This window comes from Microcebus murinus, chromosome 16, assembly GCF_040939455.1.
Source record: "Microcebus murinus isolate Inina chromosome 16, M.murinus_Inina_mat1.0, whole genome shotgun sequence".
Classification (NCBI taxonomy): Eukaryota; Metazoa; Chordata; class Mammalia; order Primates; family Cheirogaleidae; genus Microcebus; species Microcebus murinus.
The window spans coordinates 39478689-39504321 of NC_134119.1; the positions used below are offsets into that span (position 1 = coordinate 39478689).

Sequence of the window (25633 nt, forward strand, 5' to 3'; positions counted from 1 at the left end):
CGCAAGAGTCAATGAGCAGATTGGGGGCAGCGAACCCCAAAGATAAATAGGAATTAGCCGTGTGGGAGGGGCGGGAGGTGTTTCTGGCCCAGGCCAGCGGGTGGGTGGGTGGTGACCTGGCCAAATCCTGTAAGTCTGACTGTGGAGTCAGGAATTTACCCTGAGGCAGAGGGGTGGGCTTTCAAGTTCTAGAGAGGCAAAGTCCGGTCTGCATTTAAGGAGGGTCGCTCTGAGGCTGGAGAAGCAGCAGGGAGGCGGTTCGAAGGCGCGGCCCGGGTTGCTAGGGGTGGGGGCCGCTTCAGCATGGGGACTGCAGGGACCGCACAGTGGCTTGGACTAGCGCGGGGACACTCCCTGGCGATTCCCCGGGCCTGGCTGTCCCCTGCTCGCGCCTCGCTCGCTCTCCTCCGTCTTCGCCATGTGGGCTCCCTCTGCGCGGCCCCAGAGGGGCAGAGCCAGACCCCAGCCTCACGGCAGCCCGCTCGGGGCCGCACCTCCCCGGGCGCCGCCGCCGCCGCCCGTCGCTCCGCGGGTCCCGGCCCGTGCCGCGCCCGTCCGCCCGCAGGCCCCGCCCCCGGCCCCGCCCCCGCGTCGCGCGCCAGCCCGGGCGGCGCCTACGCGCTTGGCGGGAGATAGAAAAGTGCTTCTGCGCGCGCCGGCGGCGGCTGCGGTTCCTGCGAGCGGGCGGCGCGGAAGCTGCGGACACGCTGCCGCCTCGGAGCGCGGCCCCGGGCCCGGAGCGGCGGGAGCAGCCGGAGCAGCCCGCGTCCTGACCCCGGCCCGGCTCCCGCTCCGGGCTCGGCCGGCGGGCGGGCGAGCGCGGCGCGGCCCGGGCCGGGGGGATGTCTCGGCGGGCGCGCGGGTGAGCCGGGCCGGGCGCGCTGAGGGCCCCTCCCCTCCCCCTCAGCCCCTCTCCCGCCCCCGGGCTCGCGGGGGGGGGCTCCCGCGGGAAATGCTGCGCCCCGGGCCGCTGGGGCCGGAGCGCGCTCGCAAAGCCGCGGGGCTCTTGGGGACCCCTCACGGGGCTCCCCGGGCCTGCCGGGCCCCGGAGCCGGGACGGTCGGCTCTCCTGGGACCCGGGCCAAGCCCTGCATGATGTCATTTTGTCTCCCGCCTAATTGCGGGGTGGGGGTGGGACGGCCGGTGTCAGCTGGTAGGGCCTTTACTGGGGAGGGCGGCGACCCTGGAGAGGGAGAGCGATTCTGCCAGGTCACAGCTACCGGTAATGAGGCCCAAAGCCCGGGAGACACTTGTCGTTCGAGCCTAGCTTTGCGGGTGGGCATTTCTTCCCAACATTCCCCCAGGCCCTCTCCCCGGGACTGGGAAGGGGGCGGAGGCGGCGCTCTTTTGTCTCTATCGTCTCGGTCCCGCGCCCACCTGGGTTTGGGTGAGACCACCTTTCTGTTCCACACGAGGAGTTCTGGGCAGCTGGGGTTGAAGGCGAGGGGAAGAGAGACTGATGTGCTTCGGGACCGCCCTGCCAGCAGCCCCTGGGGCAAAGGCAGGAACTGTGGTCTCTAGCTTACTTGTCCCCCAGGGGATAAGCGGCAGCGTCTAGCCTGGAGCCCGGTCTGTGGGCCCCAGATCCTTTCTTACACCTGTGCGCCTGGGGCCTGAGCTCTGGGCTTTTCAGCCTGTCTGGAGACAGGACAGTGAGTCCCTGCCCTGTTCCCTCACTGCATTCGTGCAGCCCCCCAGGTAACAGCGCCCTTCAGATGGTGGTGTTTGCCTTCTAAGGCTGAGGATGTAGCTCTGGGCACCTTTCCTTGCAGGCTTTCCCCAGAGTTCCTCCCAGCCAGGAAGTGTCTGATCCTTGGGCAGCGGTCAGGGCTCCTGGCACAGGGACTGTGTTCCCCAGGGCAGCTCCAATGCCCAGGAGGAGTTTTCTGCTCCAGCAGCTGTTAGACTATGTTGATTTTTGATCCAGGAGTGACCACTCACCCGTAGAACTCTCCCGGGTCCTCTGTCACTTCTCCTGGTGCCAAATGAGGGAGCCCCCTCCTATGTGAGGGACAGGTTCTGTAGCCTGGCACCCCCACAGCCCTCAGCTCATTTCTTGGCCCCTTACTGTAACTCCCCTCTGCTCCAGTGCCCCACTTCCGGCTTAGCTCTGACTCACCCCGGCCCTGGAGCAGAGCCCAGCACATTGAAGGGCAAAAGATAGGGGATGTTGGACCAGAATGTGTTCGCCAACACCAGCTGGCCTCTGCTTTTGCAGCTGGGATTATGAGGTGAGGACTTGCAGGTGTGGAGTTAAGGAGGTGCAGAGCTTGGCTTTGTGGACTTGGTAAATGGTATAACCTCTGTGAGCCTCAGTTTACACATCTGTTACATGGGAATACTGACTGTCAGTGGGGGTGAAGTGGATGGCTAGCACATGTGAGTGATAGAAGTGTGTTATCCCACATTGTTCTAGCTGTGTGAGATGCTGTCCCCACTAAACAGAGCATTGGAGCACCAGAGATTGTCTACCCAGACACCCTTTCATCCTTGAAGGAACATTTGCTAAGCTTTTATCAAGCCAGGCCTTGTACGGGGTGCTGGAGAAGCAAAGATGGTTTTTGTCAGGGTGGAGTCGGGGGGTAATTTCAAAGCCAGCTGCATTTCTATTATTAGTATCTTATAGATTTTTGCCTCCTACTTTGCAATGGTGAGGGACCCATGAATTAGGTCAGGAATGACAGAACAAGGCTGAATTCCAGATCCTTCTGGAACGGAGGTATTGCTGGGGTTAGACACCATCTCTTCCTACTTCTAAAAAATTTAATTAGTATTTCTTATTGACTAATAGACAGCAGCTTTGTAGATTTATTCACTTTTTTTTTCTTAAAAAGAAATGGGTCTTGGCGGGGGGCAGTGGCTCACGCCTGTAATCCTAGCACTCTGGGAGGCCGAGGTGGGCAGATTGCTCGAGGTCGGGAGTTCAAAACCAGCCTGAGCGAGACCCTGTCTCTACTAAAAATAGAAATTAATTGACCAACTAAAAGTATATATACAAAAAATTAGCCGGGCATAGTGGTGCATGCCTGTAGTCCCAGCTACTTGGGAGGCTGAGGCAGAAGGATTGCTTGAGCCCAGGAGTTTGAGGTTGCTGTGAGCCAGGCTGATGCCACGGCACTCACTCTAGCCTGGGCAACAAAGTGAGACTCTGTCTCAAAAAAAAAAAAAGGAGATGGGTCTTGAAAGGCCCAGGTATATGGAGGTGGAGCTGACCTTCAGAAGATGAGGTCAGGGCCAGGCGCGGTGGCTCACGCCTGCAATCCTAGCACTCTGGGAGGCCAAGGCGGGAGGATTGCTTGAGCTCAGGAGTTCAAGACCAGCTTGAGCAACAGCAAGACCCTGTCTCTACTAAAAATAGAAAGAAATTAGCTGGGCACTGTGGTGTGTTCCTGTAGTCTCAGCTACTCAGGAGGCTGAGGCAATAGGGTTGCTTGAGCCCAGGAGTTTGAGGTTGCTGTGAGCTAGGTTGACACCATGGCACTCTAGCCCGGGCAACAGAGTGAGACTCTCTCAAAAAAAAAAAAAAAAAAAAAGATGAGGTCGGAGACAGGCAGTTGCTGCGTGAGGGCCTGAGACGGGAGGGTTTCCAGGGTGCAGTGGGAGTGACTCAAAGAAGCAGTGGTGAGTACTGGAGAACAAGGGAGGGTATGTGGAAGGAAGCCCTCTTTCTTTTGGGCACAAGGCTTCTGCTTCCCTTGCTTGTTTGGACATCTGTAGGCTTTTCCCAGTTTATAAGTGCCTGACCCTAGCACCTTACCTGACTGAGGTGACCTGATTAAGATCCTAGCACGTGGAGTTGGGGGAAGGTTACTGACCTTGCTCTAGCACCTGATGTCTCTCGAGGTAGATAGTGTGATCTCCATTTTTCTAACCCTTAAACTGGATAAATATGAAGACTTTTGGGAAAAAGTTTAGTGGCTCACACTTGTAATCCCTGCACTTTGGGAGGCCAGGAGTTTGAGACCAGCATGGGCAACATAGTAAGACCCTCTCTCTAAAAAAAATAAATAAATAAATAACTGGGTGTGGTAGTACATGCCTGTAGTACTACCATGTTTCCCTAAAAATAAGACCTACCTATAAAATAAGCCTTAGCAGGATTTCTAAGCATTTGCACAATATAAGCTCTATCCCGAAAAATAAGACCTAGTGATGGGCGTGGCTACGCAGCATATCTGCACAACCCATGCATTTCCGCGAGGAGCAGTAAAGAAGGGGAGCAGCCCTTCTCATCTGCCCAATGAGAGCTCTATCGCTTGACATGAGAGATTGGGGCCAATGGTTCTATTTTTTTTGAGACAGAGTCTCGCTTTGTTATTAGAGTGAGTGCCATGGTGTCAGCCTAGCTCACAGCAACCTCAAACTCCTGGGCTCAAGTGATCCTCCTGCCTAAGCCTCCCGAGTAGCTGGGACTACAGGCATGCGCCACCATGCCCGGCTAATTTTATCTATATACATTAGTTGGCCAATTAATTTCTTTCTATTTATAGTAGAGACTGGGTCTCACTCTTGCTCAGGCTGGTTTTTTTTTTTTTTTTTGAGACAGAGTCTCGCTTTGTTGCCCGGGCTAGAGTGAGTGCCGTGGCGTCAGCCTAGCTCACAGCAACCTCAAACTCCTGGGCTTGAGTGATCCTTCTGCCTCAGCCTCCCGGGTAGCTGGGACTACAGGCATGCGCCACCATGCCCGGCTAATTTTTTTTTTATATATATATATCAGTTGGCCAATTAATTTCTTTCTATTTATAGTAGAGACGGGTCTCGCTCAGGCTGGTTTTGAACTCCTGACCTTGAGCAATCCGCCCGCCTTGGCCTCCCAAGAGCTAGGATTACAGGCGTGAGCCACAGCGCCCGGCCTCAGGCTGGTTTTGAACTCCTGACCTCGAGCAATCCGCCTGCCTCGGCCTCCCAGAGTGCTAGGATTACAGGCGTGAGCCACCACGCCCAGGCCAATGGTTCTAAAAGAAATAGAGTCGCAAGAAATTCAGGATGGAATGCGGGATTTGGAGAGTTATGATGTCTCTGGAAGACTTTCCAAGACTCGGAAAAGAGAAGAAAAAGAATAGATATTATAAGAAAAAGAAAAATAATATTAAAAAAAGAGAGTTATGATGTTCCAGAAGAAGACGACTTAACTATATTTGAATAAATGTAGGTTGTTGTACTGCACTTAAGAAAAATAACACATCCCCTAAAAATAAGCCCTAGGGTGTCTTCTTGAGGAAAAAATAAATATAAGACCCTGTCTTATTTTCAGGGAAACACGGTAGCTACTTAGAAGGCTGAGGTAGGAGGATCACTTCACTTGAGCTCAGAAGTTCAAGGTTGCAGTGAGCTGTGATCGTACCACTATACTCTAGCCTGGGTAACAGCAAGATCCTGCCTCAAAAAAAGAAAAATCCAGAATTCAGAGCAGTTCTTGTATGCTGATTTTTCTCTCCATTAACTATGCCTGTGTAGGCAAGGATTTGCAGGAATCTGGTGTGGTGACTTACACCTTAATCCCAGCACTTTGGGAGGCTGAGGTGAGAGGATTGCTTGAGACTAGAACATTGAGACCCTGACTCTAAAAAAAAAAAAAAAAAGTTAGCTGGGTGTAGTGGCATGTGCCTTATAGTCCCAGCTGAGCCAGGAGGATAGCTTGAGTCCAGGAATTTGAGGTTGCAGTGAGTTGCGATCATGCCACTACATTCTAGCCTGGGTGTGAGATTAAGAACCTATCTCAAAAAAAAAAAAAAGATTTGCAGAAATGGATGTAGTTACTGAGAGAATGTATTTAAAATGTTTTTTCCCAAATAACTAAAATTTCTTAAAATTCTGGTGCTTGATGATTTGATGATTATTTAACGTCATCAGCTTTAATCCTTAACATATCCATGCAAATTTAAGTTTGTTATTGAAAAGAAAATACTAAATTGGCAATCTGGTTTTGAATATAATATTCTTTTTTTTTAATATTGTTAAAATATTTTTCTTATCTTTTTTCTCAGAATTCATGTTGAATGGTTTTGAATATCATATTCTCGTTGAAATTTTAACAATCTTTTCTTGTAGCTTTTGAAGTCATTACAATGTTCCTGAAAACTTAAGAATAAAGAAGAAACTAAAAATAGCTCATAACCCATTTCATTAAAACATTGGAAGGGTGGAAGTTACCTATGCTTTCAAAAGCAGAAAAAGCACGGTGGCTCACGCCTGTAATCCTAGAACTCTGGGAGGCCGAGGCCGGGCATGGTGGTGCATGCCTGTAGTCCCAGCTACTCGGGAGGCTGAGGCAGGAGGATTGCTTGAGCCCAGGAGTTTGAGGTTGCTGTGAGCTAGGCTGATGCCACGGCACTCACTCTAGCCTGGGCAACAAAGTGAGACTCTGTCTCAAAAAAAAAAAAAAAAAAAGGCAGAAAAAGTAAAAGCCCGCCTCTCCCAAACCATCCCATAGAGTTGGCTGGCCACTGCCCACGTACTCTCTATCCATAACATAAAAGCAGGAGGACACACTGTCCTTGACCTTTACCTTGCTTTCCCTGTAGTGAGGAGCTGGATGAGCTGCACTACCAGGACACAGATTCAGATGTGCCAGAGCAGAGGGACAGCAAGTGCAAGGTCAAATGGACCCACGAGGAGGTGAGTGGCATGGTGACTCGCGACCTGAGCCTGGGGTGTCTGCCTGATGCTCTGACAGATGAGGTGAAGGGGAGGAGCCAGTGAAAGAGGTGGATGGGTCCTCTGGTTCTTCCCGATGCTGCTTCTCAGAGCTTTCTTGGGGACTCAGTTCTGAGGGCTCAGGGGAGAATGTGTGTCTCAGACCTCAGGGCCAGCACTTGTCTCCCAAGAAGCTGGTGTGTTCTGCAACATCGACGCCAATTATGTTTCTTGCCTTTTGACTGCCAAGGGGTTCAGCCAGACCTGCAAACCCCTCCTTTTCTTTTTTAAGAAATTTAATTATATTTAATTTGGTGACATCAAGCTCTGAATTGAATTTTGTGCTAGCCACATCTTTTTATTCTTTAATCAACTTTATTGACGTATAATTCATATGCAGTCAAGTGCCCCCTTTTAAGGTGAGCAGATGGATCAGTTTTGGCAGGTGCATATACCCACTTAGCACCACCCTGGTTATCCCAACAAGTCCACTGTGGCCCTCTGTGGTCGGGCTGCCCCAGCGCCAGGCAAGTGCTGATGTAACGCCCCTCGGTTCAATTTGTTTGCCCATGCTTGAATGTCCTGCAGATGAAATCATATGGTTCTGTTCTTTTGTATCTGGCTGCTTTTGCTCACCATACTGTCGGGTGATTCAGTAATTGGTCCATTTTCATTGCTGGGTAGTACTCCATTGGGGGGATTACCAATATATTTTAACTGTTGATAGACATTCAGACTGTTTCTAGTTTTTAGCTATCGTTCCTCCTATGTCTTTTTGCAGATGAATATTTTCATTTCTTTTGGGAAAATAATTAGGTATGGTCATGGGAAAGGTGTATGTTTAATTTTATAGAAACTGAAACCCGGCCGGGTGCGGTGGCTCACACTTGTAATCCTAGCACTCTGAGAGGCCGAGGCGGGGGAGGATCGTTTGAGCTCAGGAGTTCAAGACCAGCCTGAGCAAGAGGGAGACTACGCTCTTGGTCAAAAACAGAAAAATTAGCTGGGCATGGTGGTGCGTGCCTGTAGTTCCAGCTACCCTAGAGGCTGAGGCAGGAGGATCGCTTGAGCCCAGGAGTTAGAGGTTGCAGTGAGCTAGGCTGGCGCCATGGCACTCTAGCTGGGGCAACAGAGTGAGACTCAGTCTCAAGAAAATAAATAAATAAAAGAAGAAACTGAAACCCTTCTCTTAATTGGTTATACCATTCGGCTGTACCATTTTAGACTCCTCCTGGCCTTTTTATTCTACCTCAATTTTCCTTGATGTGTTTAATTTTAGATCTGTTTTTTTTTTAACTTGGTAATCAAGTGGTGAAACCCTCTGAAATCATTAAAGATGTTTCTTCAGACAAGTGCTAAGCAAACATTTTCTGCTCCTCCCACTGTGAACCAGGCTCTGTGTGTGGCTGTTGTAGCTTAGAAGAATAAACAAGACCTGGTTCCTACCCCATAGCAGCTCTCCGCCTGGGGTGGAGAGAGATAAGGAGACGGTGCACGGGTCCTTGGAATGCGCTATGGTTGTCGCCTGTACAGGCTGGATCGGTGTCTGTTTATGTTCACCGGTGTGTCCCTCCCGTCTGCAGTAAGGCACCTAGCACATAGGAAGCACCCAGTAATTGTTCGTTGGATGAGTGGATGGTGAATACCTGTAGAAGGAGAGATTACTGTTGCCTGAAGAGGTTAGGGACAGTTTCTTGGAGAAAGTGGTCTTTGAGCTGAGGATGAGGATTTGGAAATTCAGCAGTGAGGAAAGACAAACTGCAGAAAGGCGGGTGAGTCAGAGTAGGCAATAGGTTGTAGGTGGAGAAGAGCCAGGACAAGGGTGGAGGGACAGGTGGAGGGACAGGTCCTCGAAGGGGAAAAGTGGTTGATGTAGGCAAAAGACAGATTGGGGCCAATTCCTGGAGAGCCATGAATGTGGGACTCAGAAGCTATAGGATTGTGCTGCTGTCAATGCAGAGCCAGGGAAGGTTTTCAGGCCTCAGGGGAGCTAATCTAAGTGGGGCATAGATGACAGATTTGGGGCAGGCTGGGGCTTGGAGACCGGTATCAGGGAGAGGAGGTGGCAGTAGAGAGAGAGTTGGGCAGTGCAAAAAGTGGAGGTGAGAGGCAGAGGAGGTTGGGGACAGTGGGAAGGGTTGGAGATTGTGAACAGCAGTGCCCCTGCCAGCTGTCAGGGCGATGGCGTTGGAGTGGATGTGGGCGGGGGTGGGGAGTGGAGGAAAGCAGTATGGGCCTGGCCTGGGCGGGGTGAGGGGTGTCCTGGGCTGGCCAAGGGTGGCCATGTGGCTGTGGGCTGTCTCACCTGAAGGATTTATGGGGACTTTGCCCAGCTTGGGCTGCACTCTGGCCAAGCTGTAGTTGAGGGCCTGGATTCCTGTGGCAGCCATGTGGTGGCCAATTTTTCTGTCCCGGAGCATGTATATGTATGTGCACAAATTTTTTTGTGTGTGACAAAAACCACATGACTTTAAATCTACCCTTTTGCCCATCTTTAAGTGCACATTTCGATAGTGTTTAAGTATTTTCCCATTGTTGTGCAACAGAGCTCTAGAACTTTTTCATCTTTGAAAACTGAAACTGTACACATTAAACACTGATTCCCTCTCCCCCCTTCCCCCAACCCTCAGCAGCCACCTTTGTCCTTTCTGTCTTTGTGATGTTGTCTGCTTTAGGCAGGGGTCCTCAAACTTTTTAAACAGGCGGCCAGTTCACTGTCCCTCAGGCCGTTGGAGAGTGCGCACTGTGGCCCCGGGCCGAGTCGGCTGCTAAGGACAGGCAGAAGCGGCAAAAACACCCGGAGGGCTGGATAAGTGTGCTAGGCAGCCCACATGTGGCCCACAGGCCGTAGTTTGAGGACACCTGGCTTTAGGTATGCACAGGAGTGGAATCGTACAGTATTCATCCTTCTGTGACTGGCTTATTTCGCTGAGCACAATGTCCTCAAGGTGCATCCGTGTGGCCTGTGTCAGGATTTCTCTAATATTCCATTGTATGTATAGATCGCATTTTGTTTGTCTACATATTGAATTAAAACACATCAATTCAAGGAATACTTTATGTACAGTCAACTACCTGTTTATAATACAATTCTGTGATTTTCAACAGATGTGTGTATACAGCCATGAAACTACCAGCTCTGTGAGGCTGTAGAACCGTTTCCATCACCCCAAAACATTCCTTGTCCCCCTTTGCTGTCCATCCTTCTCAGACAACTGCTGACCACCTTTTTGTCCCTGTGGCTTAGCTTATTTTTCTAGAATTTCATTTGCATGGAATCATGCAGTGTGTACCCTTTTCGGTCTGGCTTCTTTTCACTCATCGTAATGATACTGAGATTTTTGTTGCATGAATTGGTTCATTTTTAGGAGGCCGATTTGACAGATACTATTTTGCCTTCCAACTACTCTTGATTCTGCCCAGGTCTGCCCGTCTGCACAAGTGAATCACTGCCAGCTCTGGCCAGGGTGCAGCCGTGGCTTCCTGACGCTCACTCTGCTGTCTTTCAAGCCCTTTCCCAGCCTGTAGGGAACTTGGTGACAAGTGGGCCGTGACCGCCCACTACTGAAACACACCAGTGACTCTGCGTGATGTGGAGGCCTGGGCTGTACATGTGGTCTGGCCCCTGCCATTCCCTCCCTCCTGCATTCTAGCTATGCTGCATTTAATTGGAGCCTGTCCCTTGGTCTCCCTCTATAGGCAGTCACCCCATGTCCCCCAGCCCGGGTTGCTTTGCTTTTCTTCATGTGAGCCTTTGATTAGCATCTGCTTTGCTCTAGACCACAAGCCCCTTGAGGCCAGGGGCAGCTCCCTTGCTGCCCACTGCTGTGACTGCAGCGCCTGGCACTCTGCCCAGCGCATAGTGGGTGCTCACTTCACGACTGAATGCGTGCAGGAGGCCGATCCGTTTGGAGAGGGCGCAGCCACCAGCAGCAGCGAGGCTGTCTGCGCGCGTGCGGGCTGAGCCCTCTGTCTCTCTGGTGCTGGCAGGACGAGCAGCTGAGGGCCCTGGTGAGGCAGTTCGGACAGCAGGACTGGAAGTTCCTGGCCAGCCACTTTCCTGTGAGTACGTCCCCTCCCCCTGGACAAGGGTTCTGGGTGACCAGTTTTCCTGCGACAGACTTTCTGCCAAGCAGAAGAAAAGTGAGAGGCCGGGCATGGTGGCTCACGCCTGTAATCCTAGCACTTTGGGAGGCCGAGGCGGGCGGATTGCTCAAGGTCAGGAGTTCGAAACCAGCCTGAGCGAGACCCCGTCTTTACCAAAAATAGAAATAAATTAATTGACCAACTAAAAATATATATACAAAAAATTAGCCTGGCATGGTGGCGCATGCCTGTAGTCCCAGCTACTCGGGAGGCTGAGGCAGTAGGATTGCTGAGCCCCGGAGATTGAGGTTGCTGTGAGCCAGGCTGAAGCCATGGCACTCACTCTAGCCTGGGCAACAAAGTGAGACTCTGTCTCAAAAAAAAAAGAAGAAAAGTGAGGTCTTCACCAAGCCCGCCAAAACAAAACCAGATAAAACAAGATAAAATGGCCTTCACAGGACCTTTCTTCCCAAACGGGCATTCGAGGCCAGGATGTAAGCATCTCCACACAGCTGCCTCAGCACACCTGGTGACTTGCAGCCAGTCGCACACATTTGCATTTCTTCCTGCGAGTTGGGAGGAGTGAGCAGGGGCTCGGTTTCTCAGCAGCGAGGCTGGCATGGGGGGAACGGTACTGTCATCGGGCTACATGGTGAGGCCCTGCAGGGCTGGCGGGTGCCACTACAGCCGGGCACTGACAGCCTCCTGATGAGGAGGGATCCCTGCAGGCCCCCACCCCCTCAGCACCACAGGTGTTGGGGGTGTGGCAGGAGCTGCCATATGGCTTCCTGCCAGGGTCCCTCAGGCTGCTCGGGGACCGAGTCATCAGACTCCTTCCTACCTGATTTCCTCATCTCCCCCCTGTTCCGTGTAATCTGAACTCTTCAGGGAATGAACATGCTCTCCCAGAAGAAAGCAGGGGTCCCTGACGTACCCCTCAAGGTTTTACAGGGGTTAAACGCTTGTGATAGTGGCCCCCCTGTGTTTGGGGGGTGGGAAGTGGCTCCCCACGGGGCCTGGGTTTGGCCCTCTTTTATAGCAAAGGGAAACCGCCCGTGTTCTGGCACGTGAGTGCGTGGTGGGTGTGTGGAACAGGACACACCTGAGCTGTGCCTGGCCCCAGGCTCCTGAGCCCAGTCAGTACTCAGCCAGGGTCCCGGCCTACAGTGCCAGAAGTTCTCACTCTGCAGACGCCCGTCTGTTCTTCCCGTTCTCTGCCCAGAACCGCACTGACCAGCAATGCCAGTACCGGTGGCTGAGAGTTTTGAATCCAGACCTTGTCAAAGGGCCATGGACCAAAGAGGAAGACCAGAAGGTAACTGCCAGGACAGTGCCTCAGTGGCCATTCGCCCGCCGCCAGTGAATCGGGGGCTGCGAGGCTGCCCTGGTGTCGGCGGGGGTGTCGGGCTGAGCGTCGGTGTGAGTCCTCCACTGGCCAGTCCCGACCTTCCCACTGCCCCAGCTCTAGCCCCGAGGTCGTGAGACTCAGAGTGACTCCAGGCCTCCCGGAACCCATGACCTGGGGCTGTTGGGCACATCACTTGGCTTCTCTTGCTCCCTGCACAAGGGGCCGGCACTAGTGCAGAGTCGTTGCGATGCATGTGAGGGTTTGGTTTGCACGATCTGGCACACGGTGGGTGAGCCCAGCATCCCAGCTGCTGTGATCGATAACAGTGACCACACCGTGTGGGGTGTTTCTCTTGGTCCCCATAGCATCCTGTGAGGAGGGCAGAAGCGGAGTCGTTAGTAGTCCTGTTTTATAGGTGAGGAGGCCGAGGCTCAGAGGGTGCCCTCAAGACAGGAGGAGACAGCACCACGACTCTCCTGGGCTACTGCTCAGAAGTTCCCTCCCCTCTCGTGCTTCTTCCTGATGTCGGCCCAGAGGACGCCATCCCACCCCAAGCCATCCCACCCAAGCAGGCATGGCTTGGGGAAAGAGGGAGGTGAAGGGAACTAGGTGTTTTAAAATTAGTTTTAAAATTCTGTTGTTTTTTTTAAAATCAAAGTGATACTTGGTTGCTGTAAAAATTTAAACCACAAAGAAATGGAGTAGAACATTTCTGCTTGCCCCCAAATCTTCTTGCCCTGAAATGTCCACTCTTCCCATTTGACTGTGGCCTGTGTGCACACGAGAATGTGTGTGTCTGTTGTAGAAGGAGGGGCCTGGCCTGGCTGCGGAGGCCACACATGTGTTTTGTGTTCTGAGCCCAGCAGAGGGGATAGGTAGGGACTCCATTCCAGCTGGGTCAGGCCCCCAAGCCTGGCACCAAGGCTTGGGGCTGTGCCCTCCTGAATTCCACAGGGGTGCTAGAGGGGCTCGTGGCAGCCTGGGGCGTGGCTGGGGTGGGAGCCACGCCCCCTCTAGTTCACGTGGCCTGGCAGTGAGTGGGGAGTGAGCCTTGGATGCTCCCGTGGGCAGGTCTTCCTTCTTTCTGCCCTTTTCTCTGGAGTGACTTGGCTGGGTTGAGCCCTGAGGGGAGGGACGCAGGACCCTGGCTCTTTTTTCTTTGCTTGAGTTCTGCTCTAGGGGAAGTCTCCAGCACTCTTGGCCTTGATTTATTCGAGGCAGTGAGTGATGGGGACGGGGGGAAGGACCTCAGGCAGGTGCCTGTGGACTGCGCAGAGTCCTCCCGAGTGGTCTCTTAACAACCACCTCAGTGGCTCCCACGTGGCCAGGCGGTGTGTGGCAGGTGGCACCTCTCAGGGCCACGGCGAGGCTCGTGGATGTGAGGGCGCTGTGGTGGAGGCGGGGGAGGCCCCGCGCGCTTCACAGAGGCTGTTCCCCAAGGTCATTGAGCTAGTCAAGAAGTACGGCACGAAGCAGTGGACGCTGATCGCCAAGCACCTGAAGGGCCGGCTGGGGAAGCAGTGCCGCGAACGCTGGCACAACCACCTCAACCCTGAGGTGAAGAAGTCCTGCTGGACCGAGGAGGAGGACCGCATCATCTGCGAGGCCCACAAGGTGCTGGGCAACCGCTGGGCTGAGATCGCCAAGATGCTGCCGGGGAGGTGAGCTGCCTTCTGGGGCTGGGGGCCTGGGGTGGGCAGGGCGAGGCTCCCGTGCTTGTGCTGGAGGCGGGCTCCAGGCGGGCACTGTGCTCTTTTCCTTGACCCCCAGCCTCGGCTCCCGAGCTCCTGGAGGCGTGTAGTCAGGAGGAGGGGTGGTTCCCCCAGGAAAGCCCTGACCTCATCAGCTTGAAAGGACAGGAGGTGGGAAGGGAGGCCTCTGCCAGAAATTGGGGGGCCTGGACCCTGGCTCTCACCCTCTCCCAGCTTGCCATGTCTTTTCCTTGGTCAGCCCCTTTCTCTACTGGGCCTCAGTTTCTTCTTTAGTTGATATAAAATGGGCTGGGGGTATGGAGAGATGGGCTTCCTTTAAGAAGAAAAAAGATCAAGTAGTGCTGTAACCTAGTAAAAGAATTGTAATGGAAAACATCAGTCTTTGTCTCCACTCTGTAAGTCACTCCACTAAACAGACTCATCATTTTTGAGTCCTTCTGGTATTCACCTCTGTCTTTTTAAATGACATACAATCTCATGTTTTGGTCTTCTACTATGGGAGAGTTTTAGACACGTACCTTCGGTTTTATAATTTTTGCCATAGCCTGAATGATACATTTGCTTGTTTCACAGAGCTTGTGTAAATGCTCTGTCCATCGTTAAGGGCTAGAGACATGTGAGACTTCATCTTAGAGCTGAAAGAGGCCTTAATCGGTGGAGCCTTATTTACAGAAACAGGAACTCGGTTCAGGGAGACAGAGCTGGGGTTTAAATGTCCCCCCTGTTCCCGCCTGCAGAACGGACAATGCTGTGAAGAATCACTGGAACTCTACCATCAAAAGGAAGGTGGACACGGGAGGCTTCCTGAGTGAGTCCAAAGACTACAAGCCCCCCGTGTACTTGCTGCTGGAGGTGGAGGACAAGGACGGCCACCAGAGTGCCCAGCCTGTGGAAGGCCAGGTGAGACGGCTGCCCGGGGCAGCTCAGCCTCTGGGCTCGACTTAGCTCGGTCTGTTTGATTTCACGTTGATCCACCATCATCTCATTGAACACCTCATCGACAGCTGTTGGTTAGTTTCTGCCACAGAGTCTCAAAGTAGGTTGCCTGTTTCCGGGGCCCTTCCTGGTGACATACTTCTGCATGTAACTGGCACTTGTCTGCCCACAGGTGAAGGGTGACAGAGCAAGCTGATACATAAAATTGAGAATTAGTTTAGGAGGTTCTCAGCCTCCTCCTGTCCTCATCAGCAGCTTTCTTCTTCTTCTTTTTTTTTTTTTTTTTGAGACAGAGTCTCACCTGTTGCCCAGGCTAGAGAGTGCTGTGGCGTCAGCCTAGCTCACAGCAACCTCAAACTCCTGGGCTCAAGCAATCCTTCTGCCTCAGCCTCCTGAGTAGCTGGGACTACAGGTGCACACCATGATGCCTGGTTCATGTTTCCATTTTTATTAGAGATGGGGTCTTGCTCTTGCTCAGGCTGGTCTCAAACTCCTGAGCTCAAGCAATCCTCCTGCCTCGGCCTCCAAGAGTGCTAGGATTACAGGTGTGAGCCATTGTACCCGGCCAGCAGCTTCTTGTCTATTGCTCTTTCCAATCTTTTAAGCTGAAAGCATGTTTGCAATTTTAAAAAAATCAGATACGTTGAGGTACAGTTTACATACTGTGTTTAATGTACGGTTCTGAGTTGTGACCAAAGCATGCAGTGATGTAGCCACCACCACAGTCAAGTGTGTTCCTTTTCATCAGCCTTTTTCCTGCCCTCAGCTCCTGGCACCCTGATCTGTTCTCTGTCTATAATTTTGTCTTTTCCAGAAATTCATAAATGAAATCATACAGTATTACATTTGCAGTTTTAAAAACAAAACCAATATGTGCACATGTTAACATTCTCATCCCATATCCCAGAGCTAACTTTATATTTTTTAACTATATCTCTGAAGATTGTTAAAAACAGATTTGAAGCAAATATGACGAAGTATTAAGATTTGATGATGCTGGGTACATGGTAGTTCATGGTGCCAGTGGTCCCCAACATTTTTGGCACCAGGGATCAGTTTGATGGAAGACGATTTTTCCACGGACCAGGGGTGGAGGGGGGGGGGGGTGTGGCGTGGCAGGGGGCCTGGTGTGGAGCTCAGGTGGATGCACAGCCTGTTTCCTAATAGGCCATGGACTGGTACCAGGCCATGGCCCAGGGCTTGGGGACTACAGCTCTATGCTGTTTTCTAATCTTGTCTGTAATCATGAACTATTTAACAATTGAATACTTCTGTTAATGTTTTCTTTATTTTTAATTTCAAAATATTAATTGAGGGGGTATAAGTATTTTTGTTACATGGATATCTTTTATAACACATAAGTCAGAACTTATGATATCCCCATTTAATGCTCCCTTTTCCCTCCTCCTCCCCTTCAGAGACAGGGTCTTGCCATGTTGCCCAGGCTGGAGTGTAGTAGCTTGATCGTAGTTCACTGCAGCCTCTAACTCCTAGGCTCAAGCGATCCTTCTGCCTCAACCTCCGTAATAGCTGGGACTACAGGTGGGCGCCACCATGCCCGGCTAGTTTTTTCTACATATTTTCAGTTGTCCAGCTAATTTCCTTCTATTTTTAGGAGAGACGGTGTCTCGCTCTTGCTCAGGCTGGTTTCGAACTCCTAACCTTGAGCGAAATCCGCCCGCCTCGGCCTCCCAGAGTGCTAGGATTACAGGCGTGAGCCACCGCGCCCCGGCCATTTTAATGGTTTTCTTGTGCTACTTATTAAACTAGTTCCTTCCTGATGAACATAAAGGTGACTCCCAATTTTTTTATTGTTAGAAACAAAATTTAATGATCATCCTTGTGGCCAGTCACTGCCCCTTTACTCAGTTATTTCTTGAGAACTTCATAGAGATGGACAGACATTTGCAGGAAAAAAGAAAAAAACTCTTAATACATTTTGCTAGATTGTCTGCTAGAAAAAGCTTGCCTGTTAATGTGTATTGGACCATCCCCAATTGTTCCCACTCACTGGTCAATGCTTACCATCATAAAATTGTTTCCTGGGCTTCAGAAGACATGCAGGATCACTGTAAAAAGTAACAAACCTTATGGAATGGTACGATGCAGAAGGCTAAGCCCACTCATCTCAACTTCCAGAGAGAACCAATATATTGTGTAATATATTTGCCAACGCCTAACACTAAGGTTACTAAGTTCAAAATGAGATTATGTCGTATCTTACCATCTTAAGCTTTTTCTGCTTATCCACATTGTTATGTGTATACAGATCTCTGCACTATTCCTGGGTATGTCGTGTCTTATCTAACGGTAATATCCGTTACCATTTCCATCAATGCTGCATTGAACATCATTGTTCAATTTCTTTGTACATTTGCTAATTATGTGGTTAATTTTATAAATGCCGAATGATTGGGTCAAATAGTGTAGACATTGGAAATTTTTATAGACATTGCTACATTGCTGTCCAGAGACTTGCACTGTTTTATCCTGCTATCGACAACATACCTGGGATTACTTGTTTGCTGTGTCATTGTCAATACGGGCTATGGTTATTTGAAAAACATCTTTTTTTTTTTTGAGACAGTCTCACTTTGTTGCTGGGGCTAGAGTATCATGGTATCAGCCTAGCCCACAGCAACCTCAAACTCCTGGGCTCTAGCAATCCTGCTGCCTCAGCCTCCTGAGTAGCTGGGACTACAGGCATGTGCCACCATGCCCAGCTAATTTTTTCTATATATTTGTAGTTGGCCAATTAATTTGTTTCTATTTTTAGTAGAGACGGGGTCTCGCTCTTGCTCAGGCTGGTTTCGAACTCCTGACCTTGAGTGATCCTCCCAGCTTGGCCTCCCAGAGTGCTAGGATTACAGGCGTGAGCCACCGTGCCCAGCCCTGAAAAACATCTTTGCCAGTGTTACAAGCAACAAATGTATTATCACATTCTTATTTTAATTTTTGAGTCGATCTTTATTTTTTCCCCAGCTTTATTAAAATATAATTGGACAAATAAAAACTGTGTATATTTACGGTGTACAACGTGACATTTTGTTTAATTGTTTTGATTTTCATTTCTTTGACAACTGGTGAGGGGGACTTTTTCCTTAATTTGTTATTTGCCTTTGCCCTTTTTTTTTTGTCTTTTTTCTTATTGATTTGTAAGTCTTATTTGTATATTAAGGATACCACCCCTTTATCACATAGTAACTATTTTTTTCCTAATTTCTTGGTAGCTTCCTTATTTCTTTTATAAAGGTGAAATTTACAAATACAGTAAAATTCACCCTTTTTAGTGAGAGTTCTGTGTATCTTGACAAATGCGTATAGTCGTGTAACCATCACCACAGTCAAGATACAGACGGTTTCCGTCACCCTCCAAAGTTCCTGTGCAGCCAGACACTCCTCCACCTCCATTTTGCCTGTTTTCTGTCTCTGTATAGTTTTGTCTTTGCAAGAGTGTCATGAAAAGGGAATGATATAGTATGTACCTCATGTCTTGTTTCTTTCAGCATAACACACTTGACTTGTGTTGTTGCATGTGTCCTAGTTAGTTCCTGTTTGTTGCTGAGTAACACTCTGTTGTGTGTGGATGTATCAGTTGTGTATCCATTTACCACCCAAGGGACATTGTTTCCAGCTAGTGTGTACAAATAAAGCCACTATAAACATCTGTGTGTAGGTTTTTGCCTAAATGTTTTTTTTTATTTCTCTTGGGTAGATAATCTAGGCATGGGATCGATTGTTGGGTCATATGAAAAGTATATACCTAACTTACAAGAAACTGCCAAACTGGTTTTCTATAGTAGCTGTTTTTCTAAGTGGCATTCTCACGTTGGTAACTGTTAGTGTTTATGGCATTCCCATCCCACCTTAGAGCTGTTATAAGTTTTTAATCAAACCTGTTCATCTTGTCTCCTTACCTTCCTTTGTCCTATCACAAACCATTTTCATTCTGCTCACTTGACAGTAATAGCTACCATTTATATATCTTTCCTGATCTGCATAACATCCCTGCATGGTAAACTGCAGTGTCCTCATTTGACAGGCAAGGAAACTGAAGCTCAGGTCACACAGCTGGCCCATGGTCAGCTAGTAAATGGCAAAGCTCTATCTGAATCCGGAACCTGTGCCATCTCCCCAGCCCCATTGTACCCCCGTTAACGAGGATTTTGCTCCTTGCTTTCCATGTGGCCTCTGTTAGTCACATGTGCTGTTTTCTTTTTTTTTTTCCTTAAAATTTTTATTTATTTGTTTAGAGACTGAGTCTCATTCTGTTGCTCAGGCTGGAGTGCAGTTACTCATTGCAACCTCAAACTCCTGGGCTCAAGCAATCCTCCTGCCTCAGCGTCCCACCTATGTTGCCCAGGCTGGTCTCAAGCTCCTGACATGCTGTTTTTAAGGCTACACTGGGGCCTGTCAGGTTAACAAGCCTGCCAAGCTTGTTTCCGGGGTTCTGCCAGGAGAGCTATTGTTGTAAAAGATTTTCCTCTTATTTCCTTTTTTCCCCATCATAAGTTTAGTATACTTGTATTTTTCAAACTTTCATTTTAGAATATTAAGCATTGGGAAAAGTTACAAGAGTTGTACAAAGAACCTCCCATATACCTTGTTCTGGACTTGTTAGTTTTTAACATTTTGCCAGAGTTGCTTTATCTTTCTTTAGAAATCACTTTTGTCATCTGAGCCATCTAAGAGTTGATGATGTATGTTACGTCTCTTTACCCCTCGATGCTTCTGCACGGATTCCCTTAGCATAAGGCCATTTACTTACATAACCACAGTATAGTTACAGCCAATTCAGAGCATTTAATCTTGGTTTGGGAATTTAATCTACAGTCCATGTTCCTCTTTTTCCTTCCTATGATCCAGTCCAGGACCAGACATTGCATTTAATTATACTGTCTCTTTCATCAGCCTTTCTTAGTCTCATGATGTATTTGAAGTGTATGGTCTGGCTAGTTGTTTTGTAGAATGTTTCTCAGTGTGGGCTCAACTGAGTTTCCTTATTAGATTCAATTTGTGTGCTTCTAGCTGGAAATCACCGCATAATCTATATCTCATAACAAAAAAAAATCCAAATGGGGGCCCTTGTATCCAACAGGGAAGACTTGCAGCCAACTGGCCCCCAGCACCCCCTGCCATGAAGGAGGAGGAAAGCAGTGAGGAGGAGGCCGCGGCAGCTGCCACTTTGCAGGAGCAGGAGCCTGTCCCTACAGAGCTGGACAGAGTGCAAACGCCAGAGCCCTTGGAGGACTTCCCCAAGCACGAGGACCAGGAGGGCTCCTCGCCAGAAACGAGCCTGCCCTACAAGTGGGTGGTGGAGGCAGCAAACCTCCTCATCCCTGCAGTGGGGTCCAGCCTCTCGGAAGCCCTGGACTTGATTGAGTCGGTACGTTGGTCACAGCACTTCACGGTGGGCACAGAACACCCCCCAGATGGAAGTCTTAGGGGTCTGCATCTACCTGCTCACTCCACAGTCCCACTAACGATTACTGACTTGATGCCGAGTGCACCACCCTGAGCCGGGGCCTGGGGGCACCAAGGCAGTCACCATGTGCTCCCTGCTCTGGGGACAGCCCAGTGAGCAGCAGGGTGCAAGGTGTGTGGTGGCACCTGACCCAGATGTCCAGCACGGGGTGGGGCAGGAAGGCTGCCCAGAGGAGGTGGCACTGCACTGAGTCTTCAAGGGTGACTGGCAGAGAATAGCGTGGTGTTTGTGGCAGCACACATGGTTGGGTCTCCCTAGAGAGGGGCCCAGGAATCGCCAGGGCTGTGCTGCGTCTGTAGCAGTCGGTGGGTTCTGTTTTCTCAGGGTGGAGCAGCCCCGGAAGCCATGCTATGGTCTCCTCGCTGGCTGGGGTGATTCTCAGGGTTGTTCTTAGAAGCTCAGTGACTTGGGGCAGATCACACGCCCTTGGGCCCATGTTCCTTGGTGTGGAAGTGGAGAAAGTGATGCTTCCCTAGCAGGGTTGTTGAAGTGCCCCAAGGAGGCACCGGTGATGGGTGGGCATCTCGTTTACTGCTCAGTGTTTTGATCTATAGAAATACTGAGACATAGGAACCTCTTTGAGGAAATGCACGCAATGTTACTGATCAGTCCTGGGCTGTAGAATCTTACTGGACACTGCAGATTTCCTTTAGTGACGGAATCCTCTTGTATTAAAAAGGCAGAGTAACTGCAGTTCTACTGAACCTCCCTCTCTGGGCAGGACCCCGATGCTTGGTGTGACCTGAGCAAGTTTGACCTCCCCGAAGAGCCGTCTGCAGAAGGCAGTATCAACGACAGCCTGGTGCAGCCCCAGGCATTGCAGCAGCAGGCCCTGCTGCCCCGCCAGCCTGCCGCCCCGGTGCCCAACGTGACCGAGTACCGCCTGGACGGCCACACCATCTCGGACCTGAGCCGGAGCAGCCGCGGCGAGCTGATCCCCATCTCTCCCAGCACTGAAGTCGGCGGCTCAGGCGTGGGCACACCACCCTCCGTGCTTAAGAGGCAGAAGAAGAGGCGTGTGGCTCTGTCCCCCGTCACGGAGAATAGCGCCAGCCTGTCCTTCCTGGACTCCTGCAACAGCCTCACCCCTAAGAGCACACCTGTCAAGACACTTCCCTTCTCACCCTCCCAGGTGCGTGGACCCCACTCCAGCTGCTTATCAGGTTCAGTTTACAGACACCCAGTGCCCAGCACAGGGCCTGGCACACGCCAGCCAGCCAGTGTTCACTGAGCACCTGCTTTGTGTCTGGCCTTGTGCTCGGCATTGGGAACACAAAGATGGGCAAAAAGAGACCTGGCTCTGCCCTCACAAAGCTTACTCTGTGGTAGGCGCACCAGTTAGTAAATTTAAAAAGAAACTAACCCAAATGTGACAAGTGGCATGAAGCAGAAGGCTCATGGTGCTACCACTGTGTCTAGTCTGGAGAGGTCAAGGAAGGACTTCCAGGAGGAGGAGGAATTGCTCGAGCTGAGGAAATAGTAGGTGCTAACGGGGCAATGAAGAGGAGAAAGAGAATCGGTCATGTTTGTCAAAGGAATCCATTTGTTGAACCTAAATCTGTTCATAGCAGATTTGCCAGCATGGGGAGCAGAGGTGAAGACGGCTCAGGCTAGCCAGCGCTAGGGACAGGCTTGTAATGAGTTGACCGGAGCGGAGTTGGGGAGGGGCTATGGTGACGGCAGTTTCGAAGCTATCTACCATGTCCTGGGTACTGCCCCCAGGGCCCTGTTTGTAACATACTTAGGACATCCCAGAGCTGGGAGGGGCACCAAGGTCTGTCCTAGAGGTCGGGGAGGTGCTCAGGCTTCCTGGAGAGTGGGGGCCAAGCTGGGTCCCCTCGATCACCTCCTGCAAAGGCCCAGACACAGGGAAGGGCAGGGTGGAGGTGGAGGCGAGAGCCAGGGGTGGTGGGGCAGGGCCCTGGGAGGGCTTTGAGTCTTCCTGGGTCTGCTCCTGCGAGGCTGTGGGAGACAGCGAGGCTGAGGTGGCATGTTGCAGGAGACCACCCCGTCACCTGCTGGGGAGGGGTCCGGGCTGGGTGGCTAGTGGTGTTTCTGAGAGAGGCCCTGTGTCGGTTTGTGTGGGCTGCTGTCGCAGTACCACGGGCTGGGCGGCATAGACAACAGAAATCGGGCAGCCTTGGTGTCTCCTGAAGCTTCTCTCCTTGGTTTATAGATGGTCGTCTCCTCCCTGTCTTCATACGATCCTCCCTTGTGTGTCTGTATCTTAATCTCTCATCTTCTCTTTTAAAACCTCTTATTTTGTATCTTCTTACCGGGACACCGGTTTTGGATTAGGGCCCGGCCTAATGACTTTGTTTCGGGTTAATTACCTCCTTAAGGGCCCTAGCTCCAAATACAGCCCCGATCTGAAGTGCCCCGAGGGTTAGGACTTCAACACGTAAATTTGGGGGTGGGGGGCACAGTTCAGCCCATACCACATCATGTGAGGTCCACTGGCTGGAAGGAAGACAGCGGAGCTCTGAACTGCCCAGATGGCATCCTAGGATGGTGGGGTGTGGTGGCCGCCCTGCTCCAGAGACCCCATACAGACCGGTGGCCCTGAGGGCTGCAGAGCACCTTCAGGGCAGAGAGGGAGGGGGAGACGGTGCTTTAGAGCAATGGCTGTTGGCTCAGGTCTGGATTTGAGTCGCACCTCTAGTACTCTCAGTGCAAGAATCTAAACCTCTCTAAGCCTCAGTTTTCTTATCTGTAAAATGGGAATAGAAATAGTGCCTGTGTCTCAGGATTTGTGGAACTAGATGAAATTGTCTGTGTGAGGTGCTTAGCACTGGCACGAGAAGGGGCTCTCTAAATGGTGACCTCACCGCTGTCATCACGCCCTGTGCCTTCGCAGATCGGTTAACACGTTGACTGCCACGCTAGAAAGAAAAGGTCTTTCCCTGGAGCCATGGTGTTTTATTAAAACAAAATGATCCTTTTAATTTGTTATTGTTTATTTTCCTTGTGCGAGTTATATGCAACGCAATGCCCATTTTAAGAATCAAATCGTCAATATTAATTGTAACAGTAAGAACATCAGCAAGTAAGATTTTCGCAAACCAGCTGCAGGGCTTTGCTTCATGAGGCCCTGGGGTCAAGACTAGCCTGAGTTTTGACCACGCCACGTGGCAGTCAGCGTGTTAAGGACTAGTTTTATTTCTTCTGGAAAGGAGCCGCTCTCCTGCAGTCGGCTTTCTTTGCCGCCAGTGTCCCGTCGGCAGCAGGCCAGGGCAGAGATGGCGAGAGCCGGGATTAGGGGCAGTGGTGAGCCCGAGGTCTCCACGAACCTGCTTGTCGGGCTCCTGTCGCTCTGTCCTGGTCCTCGTTCTCTGGTGCCGGCCAGGTTAGGGGGGACCTCGGTGTCCGAGAGCAGACGTGTTGCAGGGAGGGGCTCAGGGGTCTCTCCGCTGCCCCCTCAGGAATCCACATGCAGGTCATTTGGTCTTGTGTCTTCTCTCTTCCCTGGCAGTTTCTGAACTTCTGGAACAAGCAGGACACGTTGGAGCTGGAGAGCCCCTCGCTGACGTCTACCCCAGTGTGCAGCCAGAAGGTGGTGGTCACCACGCCCCTGCACCGGGACAAGACGCCCCTGCACCAGAAACACGCGGCGTGAGTGCTGCGCCGCCACCTGCGGCCTCCCCAGCTGTGGCCAGCCCGGGCCCCCAGGACCACTGGGGTGGGGTGGGGACAGTACCCTTGGGAAAGCACTGCAGCCTGTGTTTCAAGAAGGCATCCTCCCTTCTGGCCTCATGCTGTTTGTCATTTTTATCAATATAGTCTCAGGCCACACCTTTTACTTTTACTCATATTTATTTTTAAGCTTGATAATTTTTTTTAATCTCAGGAAGAGAGTCAAAATTGCCCCCTAAATCATAATCTCTTTCCCCTCGTTTTGAGTTTCAAGTGCAAATCCATTGGTGGCTTTAAAAAAAAAAAATATATATATATATGTATATATATATATATATTTATTTATTTACTTACTTACTTACTTACTTACTTACTTACTGGGGACACATAGCCTTTGGTATAAAATGAAGATGTGTTCCCCAAATCCATTGTGTTCGAGTAGCCGTATGTACAGGAAGAAGGTGCCCTGCTCTCTCCGTCTCTGCCTCCCCACCCTCCGAGCTCACAGAGCGTAGTGTTTCCCATCCCAAAGCCTGTGCAGCTTGCTCACCGGCCTGCTAGTGTGGAAGTACTTTCACAACAAGTTCACCTCCTTGGGTCACCATGACTCCGAATTCCAGAGTTGCTTAACCGTTCCCTGCTTACTATATTTGCTGCAGGAGAAGCATTGCTGTTATTTCATGAGTAAGTTATGTGATTCAGGAATCAGTTCAGGGCCAGGCACGGTGGCTCATGCCTGTAATCCCAGCGCTTTGGGAGGCTGAGGCAGGAGGATCCAAGACCAGCGTGGGCAACATAGCGAAGTCCCATCTCTACAAAAAGATAAGAAAAATTAGCTGGACATGGTGGCACACACCTATAGTTCCAGCTACTTGAGAGGTTGAAGTGGGAGGATCACTTGGGCCCAGGAGTTTAAGGTTACAGTGAGCTGTGATGGCACCACCGTACTCCAGCCTGGGAGACATAGCAAGACACTGTCTCTTTAAAAACAGGAGGCCATACATGGTGGCTCATGCCCGTAATCCTAGCACTCTGAGAGGCCGAGGTGGGAGGATTGCTTGAGCTCAGGAGTTCCAGACCAGCCTGAGCAAGAGTGAGACCCCATCTCTGCTAAAAATAGAAAAATTAGCTGAGTGTCGTGGCGTGCACCTCTCATCCTGGCCACTTGGGAGGCTGAGGCGGGAGACTCACTTGAGCCCAGGAGTTAGAGGCTGTAGTGAGCCATGATGATACCAGTGCACTCTAGCCAGGATAGCAGAGTGAGACTATCTCAAAAATATTGAGTTCCTCTTTCTACTTCTCCTCCTTATATAAAAAAAGAAAAGAATCAGTTCAGAAATTTTCATCCTTGTAAGGATACATAATTTCATAAACAATGAGTCCCTTGGTGAGAAATCAGTTTCTAAACAGTTTATCGGAAGCATAACATAGATAGGTTTTATGAGAAATGATTCTCCATTCAAACCGGAATCCTGGACTTTGCATCTAAGCCCTTAAACAGAGATGCTGGCACCACACAAGGCAGGATTCCTCCCCTTTGTCCCTTCTCACCCACGTCCCTCATCTGCCGCCTCTCTCCAACTCTGCCCTGCTGCAGCAGGAAGCATTTCCAGTGCTCTTCATTCGCCTGTAGACCCACATTACCTTCTAGTTCCTTCTGTCTGAACGTTCCCCTTTAACTTCGTACCGTGTGCCTGCTGGTGGTGGATGAGTCCTGTCAGCTTTTGTATGTCTGAAGTTGCCTTAATTTTTGAAAGATATTTTTGCTGGGTATGGAGTTCTAGGTTGACAGGTGGT

At 50.7% G+C, this 25633-nt stretch overlaps 1 protein-coding gene across 1 annotated transcript in view; it reads left to right on the plus strand.

Annotated features, from left to right (window-relative positions):
• The first annotated feature begins 633 nt into the window (after positions 1–633).
• Positions 634–25633, plus strand: part of MYBL2 (MYB proto-oncogene like 2) — a 30540-nt gene continuing 5540 nt past the window's right edge. Inside the window, exons 1-9 of the mRNA XM_076011135.1 lie at positions 634–862; positions 6525–6618; positions 10627–10698; positions 11945–12037; positions 13511–13731; positions 14520–14682; positions 19817–20104; positions 20925–21335; positions 23676–23815. Coding sequence (XP_075867250.1) covers positions 843–862; positions 6525–6618; positions 10627–10698; positions 11945–12037; positions 13511–13731; positions 14520–14682; positions 19817–20104; positions 20925–21335; positions 23676–23815 — 1502 coding nt within the window. The 5' untranslated portion in view covers positions 634–842. The remainder of the gene's footprint in view (positions 863–6524; positions 6619–10626; positions 10699–11944; positions 12038–13510; positions 13732–14519; positions 14683–19816; positions 20105–20924; positions 21336–23675; positions 23816–25633) is intronic.